The sequence below is a fragment of the Drosophila gunungcola genome, assembly GCF_025200985.1.
Source record: "Drosophila gunungcola strain Sukarami chromosome 2R unlocalized genomic scaffold, Dgunungcola_SK_2 000027F, whole genome shotgun sequence".
NCBI classification, from domain to species: domain Eukaryota; kingdom Metazoa; phylum Arthropoda; class Insecta; order Diptera; family Drosophilidae; genus Drosophila; species Drosophila gunungcola.
Window position 1 is genome coordinate 867,756 of NW_026453175.1, and position 13,989 is coordinate 881,744.

General features: G+C 38.6%; 4 protein-coding genes and 1 non-coding gene across 5 annotated transcripts; all 5 read left to right on the forward strand.

The window, feature by feature from the left end:
* The first annotated feature begins 429 nt into the window (after positions 1–429).
* Trnag-ucc (transfer RNA glycine (anticodon UCC)) lies at positions 430–501 on the forward strand. Its single transcript has one exon. It is a non-coding gene; the product is annotated as a tRNA-Gly (tRNA).
* Positions 502–5,339: 4,838 nt separating this feature from the next.
* LOC128256649 (L-asparaginase-like protein CG4372) lies at positions 5,340–6,936 on the forward strand. The gene has a single exon (XM_052987141.1). The coding sequence runs from the start codon at positions 5,340–5,342 to the stop codon at positions 6,549–6,551; it is 1,212 nt and encodes a 403-aa protein (XP_052843101.1). The 3' UTR covers positions 6,552–6,936.
* A 1,020-nt stretch (positions 6,937–7,956) lies between these two features.
* Positions 7,957–8,957, forward strand: LOC128256633 (uncharacterized). The gene is made up of 3 exons (XM_052987124.1): positions 7,957–8,242; positions 8,299–8,453; positions 8,578–8,957. Exons 1-3 carry the CDS (start codon positions 8,032–8,034, stop codon positions 8,905–8,907), a joined length of 696 nt encoding a protein of 231 aa, XP_052843084.1. The 5' UTR covers positions 7,957–8,031; the 3' UTR covers positions 8,908–8,957.
* A 1,595-nt stretch (positions 8,958–10,552) lies between these two features.
* On the forward strand, positions 10,553–11,360 carry LOC128256630 (uncharacterized). The gene is made up of 3 exons (XM_052987122.1): positions 10,553–10,775; positions 10,834–10,985; positions 11,047–11,360. The coding sequence occupies exons 1-3, from the start codon at positions 10,589–10,591 to the stop codon at positions 11,308–11,310; spliced, it is 603 nt and encodes a 200-aa protein (XP_052843082.1). The 5' UTR covers positions 10,553–10,588; the 3' UTR covers positions 11,311–11,360.
* Positions 11,361–12,298: 938 nt separating this feature from the next.
* Positions 12,299–13,369, forward strand: LOC128256635 (uncharacterized). The gene is made up of 2 exons (XM_052987126.1): positions 12,299–12,655; positions 12,711–13,369. The coding sequence occupies exons 1-2, from the start codon at positions 12,311–12,313 to the stop codon at positions 13,200–13,202; spliced, it is 837 nt and encodes a 278-aa protein (XP_052843086.1). The 5' UTR covers positions 12,299–12,310; the 3' UTR covers positions 13,203–13,369.
* The last annotated feature ends 620 nt before the right edge of the window (positions 13,370–13,989 follow it).

A 13,989-nucleotide genomic window follows, 5' to 3' on the forward strand; every position in this document is an offset into this window, starting at 1 on the left:
TACATGGAGGTTGAAGAGGTTTCCACACAGTTTCTACACTGTCGGTGATGCTGGGCAAACAAATTTAACCAATTACTCTCAAAGCAAATAAGCAATCATCATAAATATCATTTTATTTACCTTACGGCAGCCCATTAATGTTTAAGATTTTTGCAATTTATAATAAGATAGCAGAAAATGTCTGACATATGGAAAGAAAGCTGTGTTCAAATAAATACCATAAATGTGATAAGATAATAGTTGTTTACTTGTTCTATTTTTAGGCTTAACATTTAATTATTATTGCATAAGCTTAAATTCGGTTAGCGCTTTTTATAATCTCTTATCTTTTCTCTCTCTCTCTCTCTCTTCCCACTTTTTTCCCCTTTCTCTGCTTCTGTTGTTCTTCTCTTCGTTTTAGTTGAGATATTTTCTCCCGTGTTTCAAGCGGCGTCGGTGGTGTAATGGTCAGCATAGTTGCCTTCCAAGCAGTTGATCCGGGTTCGATTCCCGGCCGACGCACAAGTAATTTTTTTTTTAAGCACTCTTTCTTTATTTTTTCTAAGTTTGCTAAATTTGATTTTTTTTAGAGTTTATAAGTTTTGACAAACTAATATTTTACAATCTGATGTTCACTTAATTTTAGTAACTTGAAACTCTAATTCGAACATTTTCCACTCCCACGGCCTTTTCATAAATTCCCAATAAATTTATGGAAATTGCTCAAATCATTGGGAATCAAGGAATCAGAACTTTTTGGTCTTCATTTCCGCTGCGATTTGACGTTTTGCATTCGAAATGTGATTGAGCGGCCAAATCAAAAGTTGGTCGCAACACAAATTATCCATTAGACGGGACATCTGCGCGGTCATAATGGGCAGTTGGCTATTATCAATTCAAGGCGATTAAACGTTTATCGATTGACACAACATGGCTGGTGGTCCCCACGCCGTTCTATGGCGTATATATGTATATCCCCATTCTCAATCCCAATCGCGATCCCCAGCGCGCTGTCAATGCTGTCAACATAATTAACGGCAAATGTCTGCGTCCGACTGGCAGCCAAAGTCTCAGGGCCATGACAAGAAGTTATGCGATGGATTGTGAGGATGATGATGATTTCGACGATGATGGTTGGTGGCCCATCGCTCCCGTTGTAATTTCCCCGCATAATTACACGAAATATGCAAATGAGCGAAGGCGTCGCCAGCGCTTGACTTTGACTTTGGGTTCGGCTGCCTTCTTGGGAGTTATGCACTGTAAAAAGAGGTTGCTTACTGCTAGGCATAATTCACATTGGACAACGTCTAAAAAAAATATCATAATTCTCAGACAAAAAAGATTTTAAATTGTGAACATGCAAAAAACTTAAAAAATTAGTCAGTGCAATATGTTGCCTAAGGCCTAGTCCATATATTCTTTTATTCTTTTCTAGTATTATTAGCAGCATACTTTTTTCTTGTGTGAGAGTTATGTTTTAAGGTACTACCGCCACCATTGTTTGACTATTAATATGAAAGGTGATTACGCGCAATTAATGCATCATTGCAATGATAGTGAATATTGAATATATTGAATACTAATGATGCACACACACACTCCAGATAATTGCGGGCCATAAATTGCAAAGTCAGGAATACGGGAGATGCCAAAAGGAGCAAGATTCAATGACTCGGGCTCCAGGGCAGCAAACCCCAACTACTCGTTCGTCTAGTCGATGTCATTGGCTGCAGACATTCTCCAGACAGACATCCCGCCCTGTGGCCATATCTCATTGTCATAACGGACAGTGCTGACAGTAAATAATCCATCAATAATTGCATCCTCCAGTTGGCCGAGCTGGCCAAGTTGGCTGCCACTCAGCTTCGAGTTTTTCCAGTTGGCCCGGCTGGCCCTCGGCGATTTCCACTCTCGGCCATGGCCAATGCTTTATGTCAATTGTGCTGACATTAATCATGGCAGTTTTGATTGCTCGATGTCGCGTTCTGCTTAAAATTGCCCACCCAAAGGTTTGACAACTAGAAAAATCTGCCACTAACTCTCTTTGGGTGTCCGCTGAAACTGGTTTCCTTCGTGGTGGATCTCATCTTGATTAAAAGTAGTTGTCTATTCGTTTTGAATTGATTAGAGACTGCGTGGAATGTTGCTTTTATTAATCCAGTTCAGTAACCGCCTGATAGAGTTGCACAATTTCCATACTCTATGATATATCCTTATTAAAAATAGGTGAAAAGACCAAAAAATTCTTCAAATAATATTTATATAGTTTCGCATAAAATTAAAAAAACAAATTAAAAAATACTAAAGAATACATAATTGATGAAGGTATTCTTGCCTGAAAAACGAAAGTAATAACTATAAATTATAATCAACTGTTATAAGATATTCTCATAAGAAATTGTAAAATCGTTAAGAAAAAAATATTTTATATTTTATTTACTTAGTTTTATACCTTTAAATCCCTTAGGACACTACTAACTGTTGATATTGTTGGCATATTTAGCGCCATGTTCCCCGACTGGATTGAGATATACCCACAGAGACAGCCGCTGAAGTGGTTCGTTTATATTTGTTTATGTTAAATATTGGAGTGCATGTGGAAGCCACTAAAAGAGAAGAGTTGAGCGCCACTTCAAGCCATTTTCAGGTCAACTAATGGTGGCATTTTGGCCAAAAGCAAAGGTAACGGGTAGGTAAATGGTAAATGGCAAGAGGTAGCAGGTAACAGAGGAGCAGCACATGCATCAGTGGCAGCAACAACAACAGCAATAATGTGAAGAACTTTTTACTGGAAAAGTGGATTTTCTTTTGCGCCATTTTGCGGCATTTTACGTTTCTTTGGCTCGGTTTTCTGCTGCTTCTGCTCTGGCGTCTCCTTTAGCCTTCTGCTTCTGCTCCTCCTGGCAGTTTGTTTGTTTGCTTTTGGCTTTGGCTTTGGCTTTGGCGAGTTATTTACGTTTTGCTTCACACAGCAACTTAACCCATGCCACCCCACCGCCAAACCGCTCGACTCAAAGTGGTGCTCGTGGCTGCGTCCAGGCGCAAAAGTGTTTGTAGCCGCCAGCAAGCTTATTTAGCCGCTCAAGAGCCTCTGCAGACGGTGGTTCTTGGGGTGGTTCTGGGGGGCGGTTTCGAGGGGAATGTGGGTCAGGGTTCAGACTCAAAGATTGTACCTGACATAGAATTGTGGCGCCGGGGGTTAAGTGAAGGAAGCGAAGGATGTGAAAGGATGTGAAAGGATGTGGCGCTGTCAATCTGCTAATTTTTGAAAGTAGTTTGCGGTTACTAAAACCAAATCAAAGGTATACCTATTCAAATGAAGTGGGTGAATAAAATTGGTTACTTAATGCCAGGCATAAGGCACCTGTTATGCAAAACAGCGGAAAGAAAGACTATATAAAACCTTTACTTCTTAGAAGTGGTTTTATGCTTTAATAAACATTGGATAATAATATTAAATTTTAATTAATGGTTAGATTTTTAAATACATAGGAATGTATTCGACAAAAGAACTAAGATAATATTGATTTACTTTTAGAGGAATTCCCTAACATTCATTTCAAGGCATGCGATCCCCACAACAGCGAACAATATTCAGTGACAACCGAACTACAACACCAGCAATCAAATCAGCCGATCAACTGTCGATTACTTAAGCCATTTTCAATCAACACGGCCAAAACCGAACCCAAACTGGCTAGCACACTTACACATATATACTTGGATGCAGATACAGGCACAAACGCCGATACTGGGCCATCGAATTACAAATCTCAAACGCACAATAAACGCAATTACAAGCGTCTGAGAGTGAGACGAAAAGGGAGGGAGGAAAAGTGGACCGCAGGCTAAAGTAACGTGGGCCAAAAGGAAAACGAAGGCCGGGCGCCAAGGATTTATGCAATTTGGGCCCAACAACTAAGCATTTGCTGGGCTTCATCAATCAATCAGCAGTCAATACATATGCCCAACATGATTGAAGTCAATTGTGAGAAAAACAGCATTTTAGAAAAGTGGAAAGGGAGGAGTTGGCAAATGCCAGGGGAAACCACATAACAGTGGGCCTACATGCAATCAGCATTAAATTACTTACTTCAATAATAATGCAAAACGTTAAAAGCAATTGTCGAAAAATGTTGTACGCGTAACATTAAATACAAAATTGTAATTTTTTGAAATCGAATTTATTACTAACATTTATAAAAATAGGTTTTTTTTAAACGAAAATTATGAGTACCACAATTTTGTCAACTTTAAAAAACAAAAGTCTTTATTTACTTGATTTCTCTTAAAAAAGGCTGGGCACTTTAAATTTGGAAATTTTAAATTTTGAAACGTCATTTTGAATTTTGTCGTCATTAAACTATTTTATGGTTGTTTAACGAATGGTTGTATGTTTTTCATCATGCCACAAATATCATTATGCCAAAAAAAGAAGAACCTCCCCTCAAAACAAACACCTTTTCAATAATAATAAACTTAAATATTTTTACACTTATTGATATCTCTTCCCATTTCCAACAACCAGTGTGTTGAAATATTTTTTCTAGATTTTACCAATTCAATTTGTGAGTGGGTGGCAATTTTGACAGCCCTTACCAATTGGCAGTCGTTTTCTCCTCCTTTCACAGGCGATTGAGAAACAAAAGTTTTGTTTTCATAAGATATTTACGCCCACATTCACACCACCACACATACGCAATCAAGCAAACAAACGAACACCCATAAATTTATATAGACAAAGTTCGATGCATAACAAATATTGTATCTTATGAGTTTGTCTGGCAGATATTTTGCTTGTTGACAATGCATGAATCGGATAAATACTTGCAAATTGTTTGTAGTAAATAAATCAAAATGTATCTGAGATATACAGACTTGTAATATATCTGCCGGGGGAGGTGTAAATTCCATGCTTCACTAATTCATAGGTTTTACGGTATGCTTTCGGTAACATCTTTTGTATAATTTTGTCATTTTAGGTTTTCGCATTTTGTAAACAGTTTAAGGTTTTAATAAAATACACAATTTAACTGTATTAAATGATTTAAATTACTTAAAAAACTAAATGGTAAATCATTTTAGTAATTTAAAATATTTATGGGGCATTTTGTACTTTGTTGAACCCATAAAAAAAAAAAACTTTTTACTCTTTGGGTTACGGGTAGTACAAATTCCATCTGGTCTGCAATTTAGGGCCTGTTTTCGAGCGATAACTCTTGAAAAAGTTTACTTTAATGGTTAGTCGCTATACAATTTATAAAAGTACGATGACTAATGTCTATTCACCAGTCAGAATTTGGTGAGTTCCCTTCCTCGATTGTGGCCGCTTTCAGTCATGAATAAGTTCCACCCGGAGTATGTTGACGCAAAGTGTTTGCCTTCGACTGCTGATCCCCCTCCTGCTACTGAAATCCACTTACACCGTCCCGGAAAAATCACGCAGGTACCTCTGGAGCACAAAGTTGCGACAGAGAACGTCGAAAGTGTTTGGCACCAAGAAAACACAGTTTAAATCGCTGTTGATCAGTACGTGGAACTACACAGATGCCAACTTACAGGCATGGAGTGTCTTGCAGCAGGGTCCGCAAAGGACCCGCCAGGCGGTGATCCAAGGATGCCTGGCCTGTCAACACCCGCGATGTGGCCACCTCCTGGCCGGAGGATCTGCTCCAGACTCCCAGGGCGATCTCACCCTAGAAGCTGCCATCATGGATGGTTCCAGTTTGGGCTACGGCGCAGTGGCCGGAATGAAGGGAGTTCGAAACGCCATCCTTGTAGCCGATGCCGTACTGCGGCACACAAAACATTCGCTGTTGGTGGGCCAGAGTGCTGCAAGATTTGCCCGGTCCATGGGCTACAAGGAGGATTATCCTGCGGGTTTGCGCACCGAGTATGTCCTGAAAAAATGGCAATTGACCGGCTGCCAGCCAAACTTCTGGCGCGATGTTCACCCGTCGCCGATGGACAACTGTGGTCCATACTCTCCCCTGCCCCAGCACATGCTCCGGCAACCGATGCACCAGGAATATCCCATCGTCCAGGGTCACCACGATCAGCTGGCCTTTCTGGCCCTGGACGCGGAGCGCAAGTTCCACGTGGCCAGCCACTCGAGTGGTGCCCGTTTTCGGATCCCCGGACGGGTGGGTGACGCGGCGGTGCCGGGAGCCGGGATTTACGCGGACAACGCGGTGGGTGCTGCGGTGGCCAGCGGGGATGGCGATGTCCTGATGCGCCACCTGCCCGCCTTCCTGGCCGTCGAAGCCCTGCGAGCGGGACAAAAGCCCGGCAAGGCCGCCGAGTGGGTGGTGCAGCGCCTGCTAAAACACAATACCGAGTTCAACGGCGGCGTGGTGGTGGTCAGTCGGCGGGGCATCTACGCCGCCGCCTGTGCCGGCATGGATGAGTTCCATTTCGTGGTCAGCGGGGGCAAGGGGTTCCTCAGCATGGCGCGGGTGGAGAAGGTCAAGTGCGTGGATCGGAATGAAATCGTGGACGGTGGCCCCAAGGGACTATTTCATCCAAATCCCGATAAGCAAGTGGGGCCAAGAGCAAGCGGAAACTTTAGATAGATATAAGGTATAGGGGGTACTAAGGGTCTTAAAAGCGGGTTTTAAGTATAGTCTTATTAAGAATGAAATAATGGGACTACAAGCATTGTAAAACAGTACAAAATGTCAAGGAACGTGATTTGAGTCGTCTTTGTAAAAGCAATATATTGAATTGCGTCTTAAAATTCCTTGAAATGTTTTTCGTCAATTTGTACATTATTAAAAGGTTAAAAATGTCACAAAATTACGAAAAAGGAAGGAGAAGAAAATGTATATAAGGTCTTTAAGCCATAAGGACACGTCAAGGAAGGAACTCATCAAGACCAAACCTATTCATGTATTTTTTAATCACCCATACCTGCTTTACCTATAACTCAACCTTTTTGGAAACATCTTGCAATTTTAATGTACCTTTATATTTACTTTTACTCTTATTTTTGTTTGAGTCACTTGCCTTTCTCTATTACCAAGTCTAAAAACTTTCTACTCGCCCCGAATAAGCTCCCAATTTTGGTGTAATGATTTCAGTTTTCCCGCTTTCTTACATTTTATTTTCCTTTACGCATTTTTATCCCCAATTCATCTGCTTTGCATATTTCTTTGTTATTTTTGTATTATTTTCTTTTCCTTTTCCATTTCGGGGGCTTTTCGCCCTCCCCTATTTTTTGGATTGTGAAACGTAATCCCCTTGTGTTGGTTGTAAGGGAAAATCTGTTGTAAAAGTATGCAAATAAGTACAGCTGGGCTTTATTTGGCTGGCCAACAAAGTTTGACCTCAGCATTAAAGTGGTGCTGCAAAATTGTAGGTCTTTACTATGTAAGACATCAGTATTATTAAGTTTAATTTGTTGATTTAATTTAAACTAAGGGAGTCAATGTCAAATGATACCGTTCAATTAAAAGCACAAATGTCTTACTTTTCCTATCTTTTGTACACTTAGATTAAAGGCCTGTGTGTCATAAAAATTGATTGCCATAACTCATACCGATCCAAGCCGATAAGTTTCAGATAAAGCGCAGTGCAAATAAATTGTCAATTGACCGCCGATGGGCAATAGAAAAGCCTTTCGTGGACTTAAAAATTCCAAACGTATTCGATAAGAAATCACCAAAAAATAATAACAATACAAATCAAAACAAATGCTAATAAATAATTGTTAATTTTAAAAGTAGGAAAGGAAAAATAGCGGAAAATAATAGTTTACATTTTACTCATTTGTCAGGCATAAGCCAGATAAGATACTTAATGTCCAAGCTAACAAAACGAAAATGCCGTGATATAAGTCCACCAAGAATCACTAATCTATAGGGAAACATCTTGAAATTGCTTGGCACAACAAGTACTGCATTGTAATTTCGTTATCAGTCTGTTGACTGATTAATGTGAATTTTCTCAAGTGTCGCAAAACAATTGTGGATTTTTTCGATTTTTTCAAAATTAGTTGCAGCTTAGTTTCAGTTCTGATCGGTCGCAAAAAAAGGTGTTGGAGGTTCCCAGAAAATGTTGCAATCCGGCTTATTTTTAGTTTCGCTAGCTATATTGCTGGGATCTCAAGAAATTTCGGGAGTTATTTCCACTGAAGTACGGAATGCAGCAGATCTGCCCAAATGCTATAGCTGCGAGGGTGTTAATTGCATGAGGACGACCCGTCAGAATGCCACCGTTAGTTGTTCAGATAAGCTGGACGTCTGCGTTACCATTTATGAGGACTGTAAGTTTTAGGTCTTCTCGAATTTTAAGTATTAAATTAAAGAAAAATTATTTAAGTTGCTGTCAGTGAGCGGGGCTGCTTTTCAGAGATTTCTTTAGCTGGTCAGGCAAAGTGCGCGGCAAAGGACAATCAATGCCAAAAATGCAGTGGTCAGCTGTGCAATAACCAAGGACGCAGGGACTTCAAGTGCATTCAATGCATTGGCTCTGAAGTAAGTACAAAAAAATTACAAAAGATTCAAAATTGTCTTACACAGTATAAATGTGATATATTTTTAAAATACCCATTGTTTTGCTAAACTAAACTTATGCTTTTGATATTTTTCTTTTCACCAGTCGGCGTCCTGCAATATGGGGGCCACCGGCTCCCTAACCGCCTCTCAATGTGGCCTACCCACCTCCGCCAATTCCTACTGCTATGTCAAGGTCGTTGGCAGTCAGAAAGATCAGCTGCAAAGGGGCTGTGCTCTGTCGGTCAAAGAGCAACAATCCTGCAAGGAGGACTCGGAGTGCTCGCTGTGCATCCCGGACAACTCCAGCGATTCCGTGGCCTGCAATAATTTCGATTTAGATTTAAGCTCCAAGTCGGGAGCCGACCAAGGTCAAAAGCTAATAAGCTTGGGCTTGGCTAGCATTGCCTTGCTCTTCCTTAAGGTGCTAAATTAATTTTTCCTTGAATAAATAAAAATATAATGACGAAATACCCACTCACTAAATGTTTCGTTTGTTTGGCTTATCGGCTTTTTGGATTGTGTTTATTTTTTCCATCAACCAACTAGCATGTGATTTTTGGAATAATACCACAGTTCAATCACATGGGAGTTCTTTCGCTGACAGTTTATTTTAGAGGGCACTTCAAGTGTGTTGCAGTATTGGGAGGGGGTAAACAAATAATTACACTTAAATAAATAGTTTAGCTTTACTATAGATATGTTACAGAAAAATTAGCTCCAATTAATTGCTGCTTTACTAACGAGATGAAAATCTATTGTCTGATGTTTAGTATGTGTTGTGTTGAACTAAGATGTGGTTATTTCTTTTCAGGCAAAATTTAAATATAATTTGTTGTATCGGTTCTGCAATTTTTATACTTTTACCACAATCTGATTTTGTTATTTGTTATTTTACTGTATCTGTAATGTGATTTTTATACCCTTGCAGAGTGTATTATAATTTCAGTCAGAAGTTTGCAACGCAGTGAAGGAGACGTTTCCGACCCTATAAAGTATATATATTCTTGATCAGCATCACTAGTAGAGTCGATCTAGCCATGTCCGTCTGTCCGTCCGTCTGTCCGTCCGTTTATATGCAAACTAGTCTCTCAGTTTTTAAGCTATCTGCATGAAACTTTTCCAAAAGTTGTCTTTCTATTGCAGGTAGTATATAAGTCGGAACGAGCCGGATCGGACGACTATAGCATATAGCTCCCATAGGAACAATCGGAAAAATAAATGAAAAAAAATTATAACTTTGCTGTTTTTTAAGTTTTTGTTTGGTTCTTCAACATATAGTAATGATAAAATATTTCCGATTTACGGTTTAAATTTCATCAAAATCGGACGACTATAGCATATAGCTCCCATAGAAACAATCGGAAAAATAAATGAAAAAAAATTATAACTTTGCTGTTTTTTAATTTTTGGTTTAGTTCTTCGAGATATAGTAATGGTTTTATATTTCAGAATTACGGTTTAAATTTCATCAAAATCGGACGACTAAAGCATATAGCTCCCATAAGAACAATCGGAAAAATAAATGAAAAAAAATTATAACTTTTCTGTTTTTTAATTTTTTGTTTAGTTCTTCGACATATAGCAATGTTTAATTATTTCAGAATTATGGTATAAATTTTATCAAAATCGGACGTCTATAGCATATGGCTCCCATAGAAATAATAAAAATATATAAAATAACTATCTAATAATTGAGCTGCAAATCATCATAGTTTCAATGTTTTTTTTTAGCTCATACTCAAGTAAATCATAATTTAAATGTTTTCAAAAGTATTTAATTAATGCAATAGCTGCAAGGGTATATGAACTTCGGTTGCCGAAGTTTGCTTTCCTTCTTGTTTATTATTATCTCAACTTTCCAGTAGGATTTACTCATCGAGGGGATGAGTAATTTGTTCTATCAATCGTAGTATATATTCCACTGTCCTCTGCTGTCGTTTCTTCATAGAACACTCTCAAGTGTTTGGCCATTTTCACGGGCAATCACGCACCTGGATCCACACACACACACTGAAAAAAACCGCTGTTGAGGACCCTCCAGTGAAGCATTTGAAGTGGTCTGTGGTATAAAAGCCGATCGCATTGGCCAATTGCCCGACAGTCGACGCCCGAAAATGAAGGCCCAAACAATTGCTAACATGCTGAGTGCGGTGGTGCTGGTGGTTCTGGTGGGTCAGGCGGTGGGGAACACGGTGACCTCCTGCCACAGTTGCGAGGGAGCTAATTGCCAAAGGGTTCAACTGAGTAAAACGCAGCCCTGTGTGGATTCCTTGGACTATTGCGTGACCATCTACGATGAAGGTGGGTTGAGATAGCTAACTTGCTTAATCAATGTCTTAATATTATTGAAATATTCCAGCCAAGGTCCTGTTCAAGGGTTGCTCCCTGGAAATCCCCTATGAGTTGCGTTCAAAGTGCAATGATAATCGCTCTTGCTACAAGTGCAATACGAAGGAGTGCAATAATGTGGGGTCGGCCAAATATGCCTGCATTCAGTGTGATTCCAGCAAGGTAGTACCTCTCTTTTTTCACAGCATATCATATCTAATCCACAAATTTTTAAACCCCTTAGGACTCCAATTGCGCTTCGAATGCAGCTCTATTGGAGGCGACCCGCTGTACTGCCCCCACTGCTGCAAACTCGTATTGCTATGTGAAATCCTCGGGTGGATCCATTACAAGGGGTTGCTCCACCACCGAGACCGACCAGCAGAGCTGTCTGAATGATGCCAACTGCCTGTTGTGCTCGTCTGGAGACATTAGAAACTGCAATGCTGCCAATATCGCCGAAGGCAGCTCTAATGTTGGAAATCGATTCATTCGATTCCTCAGATAACTAATACAATTTCTATAGAATCAAAATAAAATTATAAAATATTACAAATATATGAATCTAAAATGCACCTCAACAATTTTTACATTTTTTGATAAACAAACAGTTTTAAAAATTAAGTACACTATTTAACTCAATGGAATATAAAACATTGACAATATTTAATAGTACTTCTTCTTATATTTCTAAACTTTTATAATTATAATGAATAGGTAGATTAAAGTAAAGAATATACTTGTTTCTGTTCATAAGATAGTACTTTGATAAATAAAAAAATTTTATCTTATGCCAATTATAAAACTTCAGTGACCAATTTCTAAATTCCTAATAATTTTTAAACTAGTGCGTTAATTTATAAGGAAGTCATTGTAGCACCGGGAAATAAGAAAAAATACAATTAGTGATGTTCAGAGAAAAAAAAATGATTAACTGGATCTAGAGGTTTTTTTAACTTTTAAAGATGATTAGCTTTTATTCTTAGCAGTATAACTTAACAACTCGTCGCTAGAAGAATTGGTCTTTTTTTGATATATAAAAAATATCAAATATCAATGACAATCTTCGTTGAAGCACATTACTTTTTTTGATGACACAGATGTTGATTGTTATTATACAACCTTCAATACGATCACTTCAAATCATCTAAATTACATTTGATCTAATTCATTTTCTAATCTAGGCAGATAGTCGGCTAATAACAAAAAAATTCCATTAACGTTGTCAACTTGTTTGTTTACTTTTGACTGAGGAACTACTTTATTAAATACCCCACAAGAACTCAAAGGCACTTGAGTGCATAACGGCTTAAGAAACCCCACAAAAACAACAGAATTTTTTATGCAATTTTGCGAAGAGATGTGGACAATCACTTAACAAGTTTACTTACATACTTCACTCAACTATCTAAAAAGGAATATCTAAAATATACTCCTAAGCGAGCAGAATTTATATAAAGCGATGGGTACCGATTGGCAGCCTTTCAATGCTAAATGTTCCTTCTGCAATGTCAAACTTAAATTTTTCCCAACTTTTGCTCGCACTTCTGCTTTTGGCTAGCACTTATGTGCTGGCATCGGAAAAATGCATTTATTGTCGGGGTATTAATTGCCAGAGAAGTACCTATGAGGCGGAGGAACAATGCTCACATCGATTGGATGCCTGCGTGACTGTCTTTAATGAAGGGGCTATTCAGGCGCAAGGATGTCTGGAGAGGCTTGAGGATGATTGGAGAGATAAATGCCATGAAAATAATAAAGGACATGACGTTGCCTGCGAGATCTGTGTATCCGAAAAGTGCAACAATGTGGGATCCAAAAGAGGTAGCTGTCTTCAGTGTAATAATACAGAGGTAATTATAAGAAATACAAATATCGTACAATTTTGAAATATCTGTTTTATTAAAGGACGCGCAGTGTGCTGAGTCTCCTCAACTTCTGAAGGCTGTGCAATGTCCTATTGCCAGATCGGGCAGAAGTTTTTGCTATGCCAGTCTGGTAGGGAATCGTTTGGAAAGAGGATGTTCCCTCACCCTTTCAGATCAAGTGAGTTGCCTGGCCAATCCGAACTGTCACTTGTGCGATCCTTTGGAACAATGCCACTGCAATGATCAACTTGTAAAAACAGATGATTCACCAACAACTGAAGATCCAAGTTCAAGTTCAACAACGGAATCAACACCAAGCTCAACAATCACAACAGATTCAACAACAATTACCTCAACTAGTTCTTCAACCAGTTCTTCAACCAGTTCTACAACTAGTTCATCAACAGAAACTTCAACGACTGAGGAGATTCCAACTACAACGTTCAAACCCAATTCGGCTTTTGGCCTGCACGTTTCGTTCTTCCTGATCTTTGCTCAATTGGCCATTTTTGCTTACAACCAACTTAAATAGGCTTTCATATTTAATTCCCACGACCTTCTCCAAACGCAATCTATGAACAACTTTTATTAAACTAATTTATATGAGATTACCATAAATTGTTTGTCGCCATTATTGGCAATCTTTTGAAATTTATAGCTGAGCTCCTGAGTTCGGGGAGGAGCTTTTTATGTCAACGATTAGAGCCAGATAAGCTTTAAGTATAAAAAGCCTATTTATATAATCGTCATATTTAGTAGGTAATCGTCATATATGATTTAATACCCTTCAAGGATTTATTTTGGTTTTTCGAGATAGTAAAGCAATGCTTGATTTGAAATCATGTTTGATTCCATGATGTATTTAATTGTTTTATGGTAGTCAAGATTGAACGAGATTATTAAATAATTGGAATAACCCAATTTCAATGAATAATCAGAACATTAATATAAAGATTTTAATTTAAATTGTTCATATATTAAAGAGTGTTGATTTGCAATTATTCATTTCAAGTATTTATCTATTAAGTACTCGTTATTTAGGAACAATTTTATGAAACTATTTAATAGCTTGCTGAAAGTCGAATTAACACCAATAAAACGTTTAGAGATTAAGTTCTTACGAAAAGTCTTGTACCTCTATCTGGGCTTTTCCAAAACCACTATGTGATTTACAACCACAAAACCATAAGGCGCCACCTATCTGACAAGTTAAACTATCGATTAACAGAATGGGGTATCGAATTTCGAAGCTTTAAGCCATTTCACCTTCTCATATAGTTGAGTGCAATTGAGTGCAGAGATAAAACAAACTACGCAAA

Coding starts and splice junctions, on each gene's coding strand:
- LOC128256635 (XM_052987126.1), top strand. CDS start 12,311: ATGTCAAACTTAAATTTTTCCCAACTTTTGCTCGCACTTCTGCTTTTG. Junction 12,656..12,710: donor TTCAGTGTAATAATACAGAG/GTAATTATAAGA, acceptor GTTTTATTAAAG/GACGCGCAGTGTGCTGAGTC.
- LOC128256633 (XM_052987124.1), top strand. CDS start 8,032: ATGTTGCAATCCGGCTTATTTTTAGTTTCGCTAGCTATATTGCTGGGA. Junction 8,243..8,298: donor CGTTACCATTTATGAGGACT/GTAAGTTTTAGG, acceptor AAATTATTTAAG/TTGCTGTCAGTGAGCGGGGC. Junction 8,454..8,577: donor TTCAATGCATTGGCTCTGAA/GTAAGTACAAAA, acceptor TCTTTTCACCAG/TCGGCGTCCTGCAATATGGG.
- LOC128256649 (XM_052987141.1), top strand. CDS start 5,340: ATGTTGACGCAAAGTGTTTGCCTTCGACTGCTGATCCCCCTCCTGCTA.
- LOC128256630 (XM_052987122.1), top strand. CDS start 10,589: ATGAAGGCCCAAACAATTGCTAACATGCTGAGTGCGGTGGTGCTGGTG. Junction 10,776..10,833: donor CGTGACCATCTACGATGAAG/GTGGGTTGAGAT, acceptor GAAATATTCCAG/CCAAGGTCCTGTTCAAGGGT. Junction 10,986..11,046: donor TTCAGTGTGATTCCAGCAAG/GTAGTACCTCTC, acceptor TAAACCCCTTAG/GACTCCAATTGCGCTTCGAA.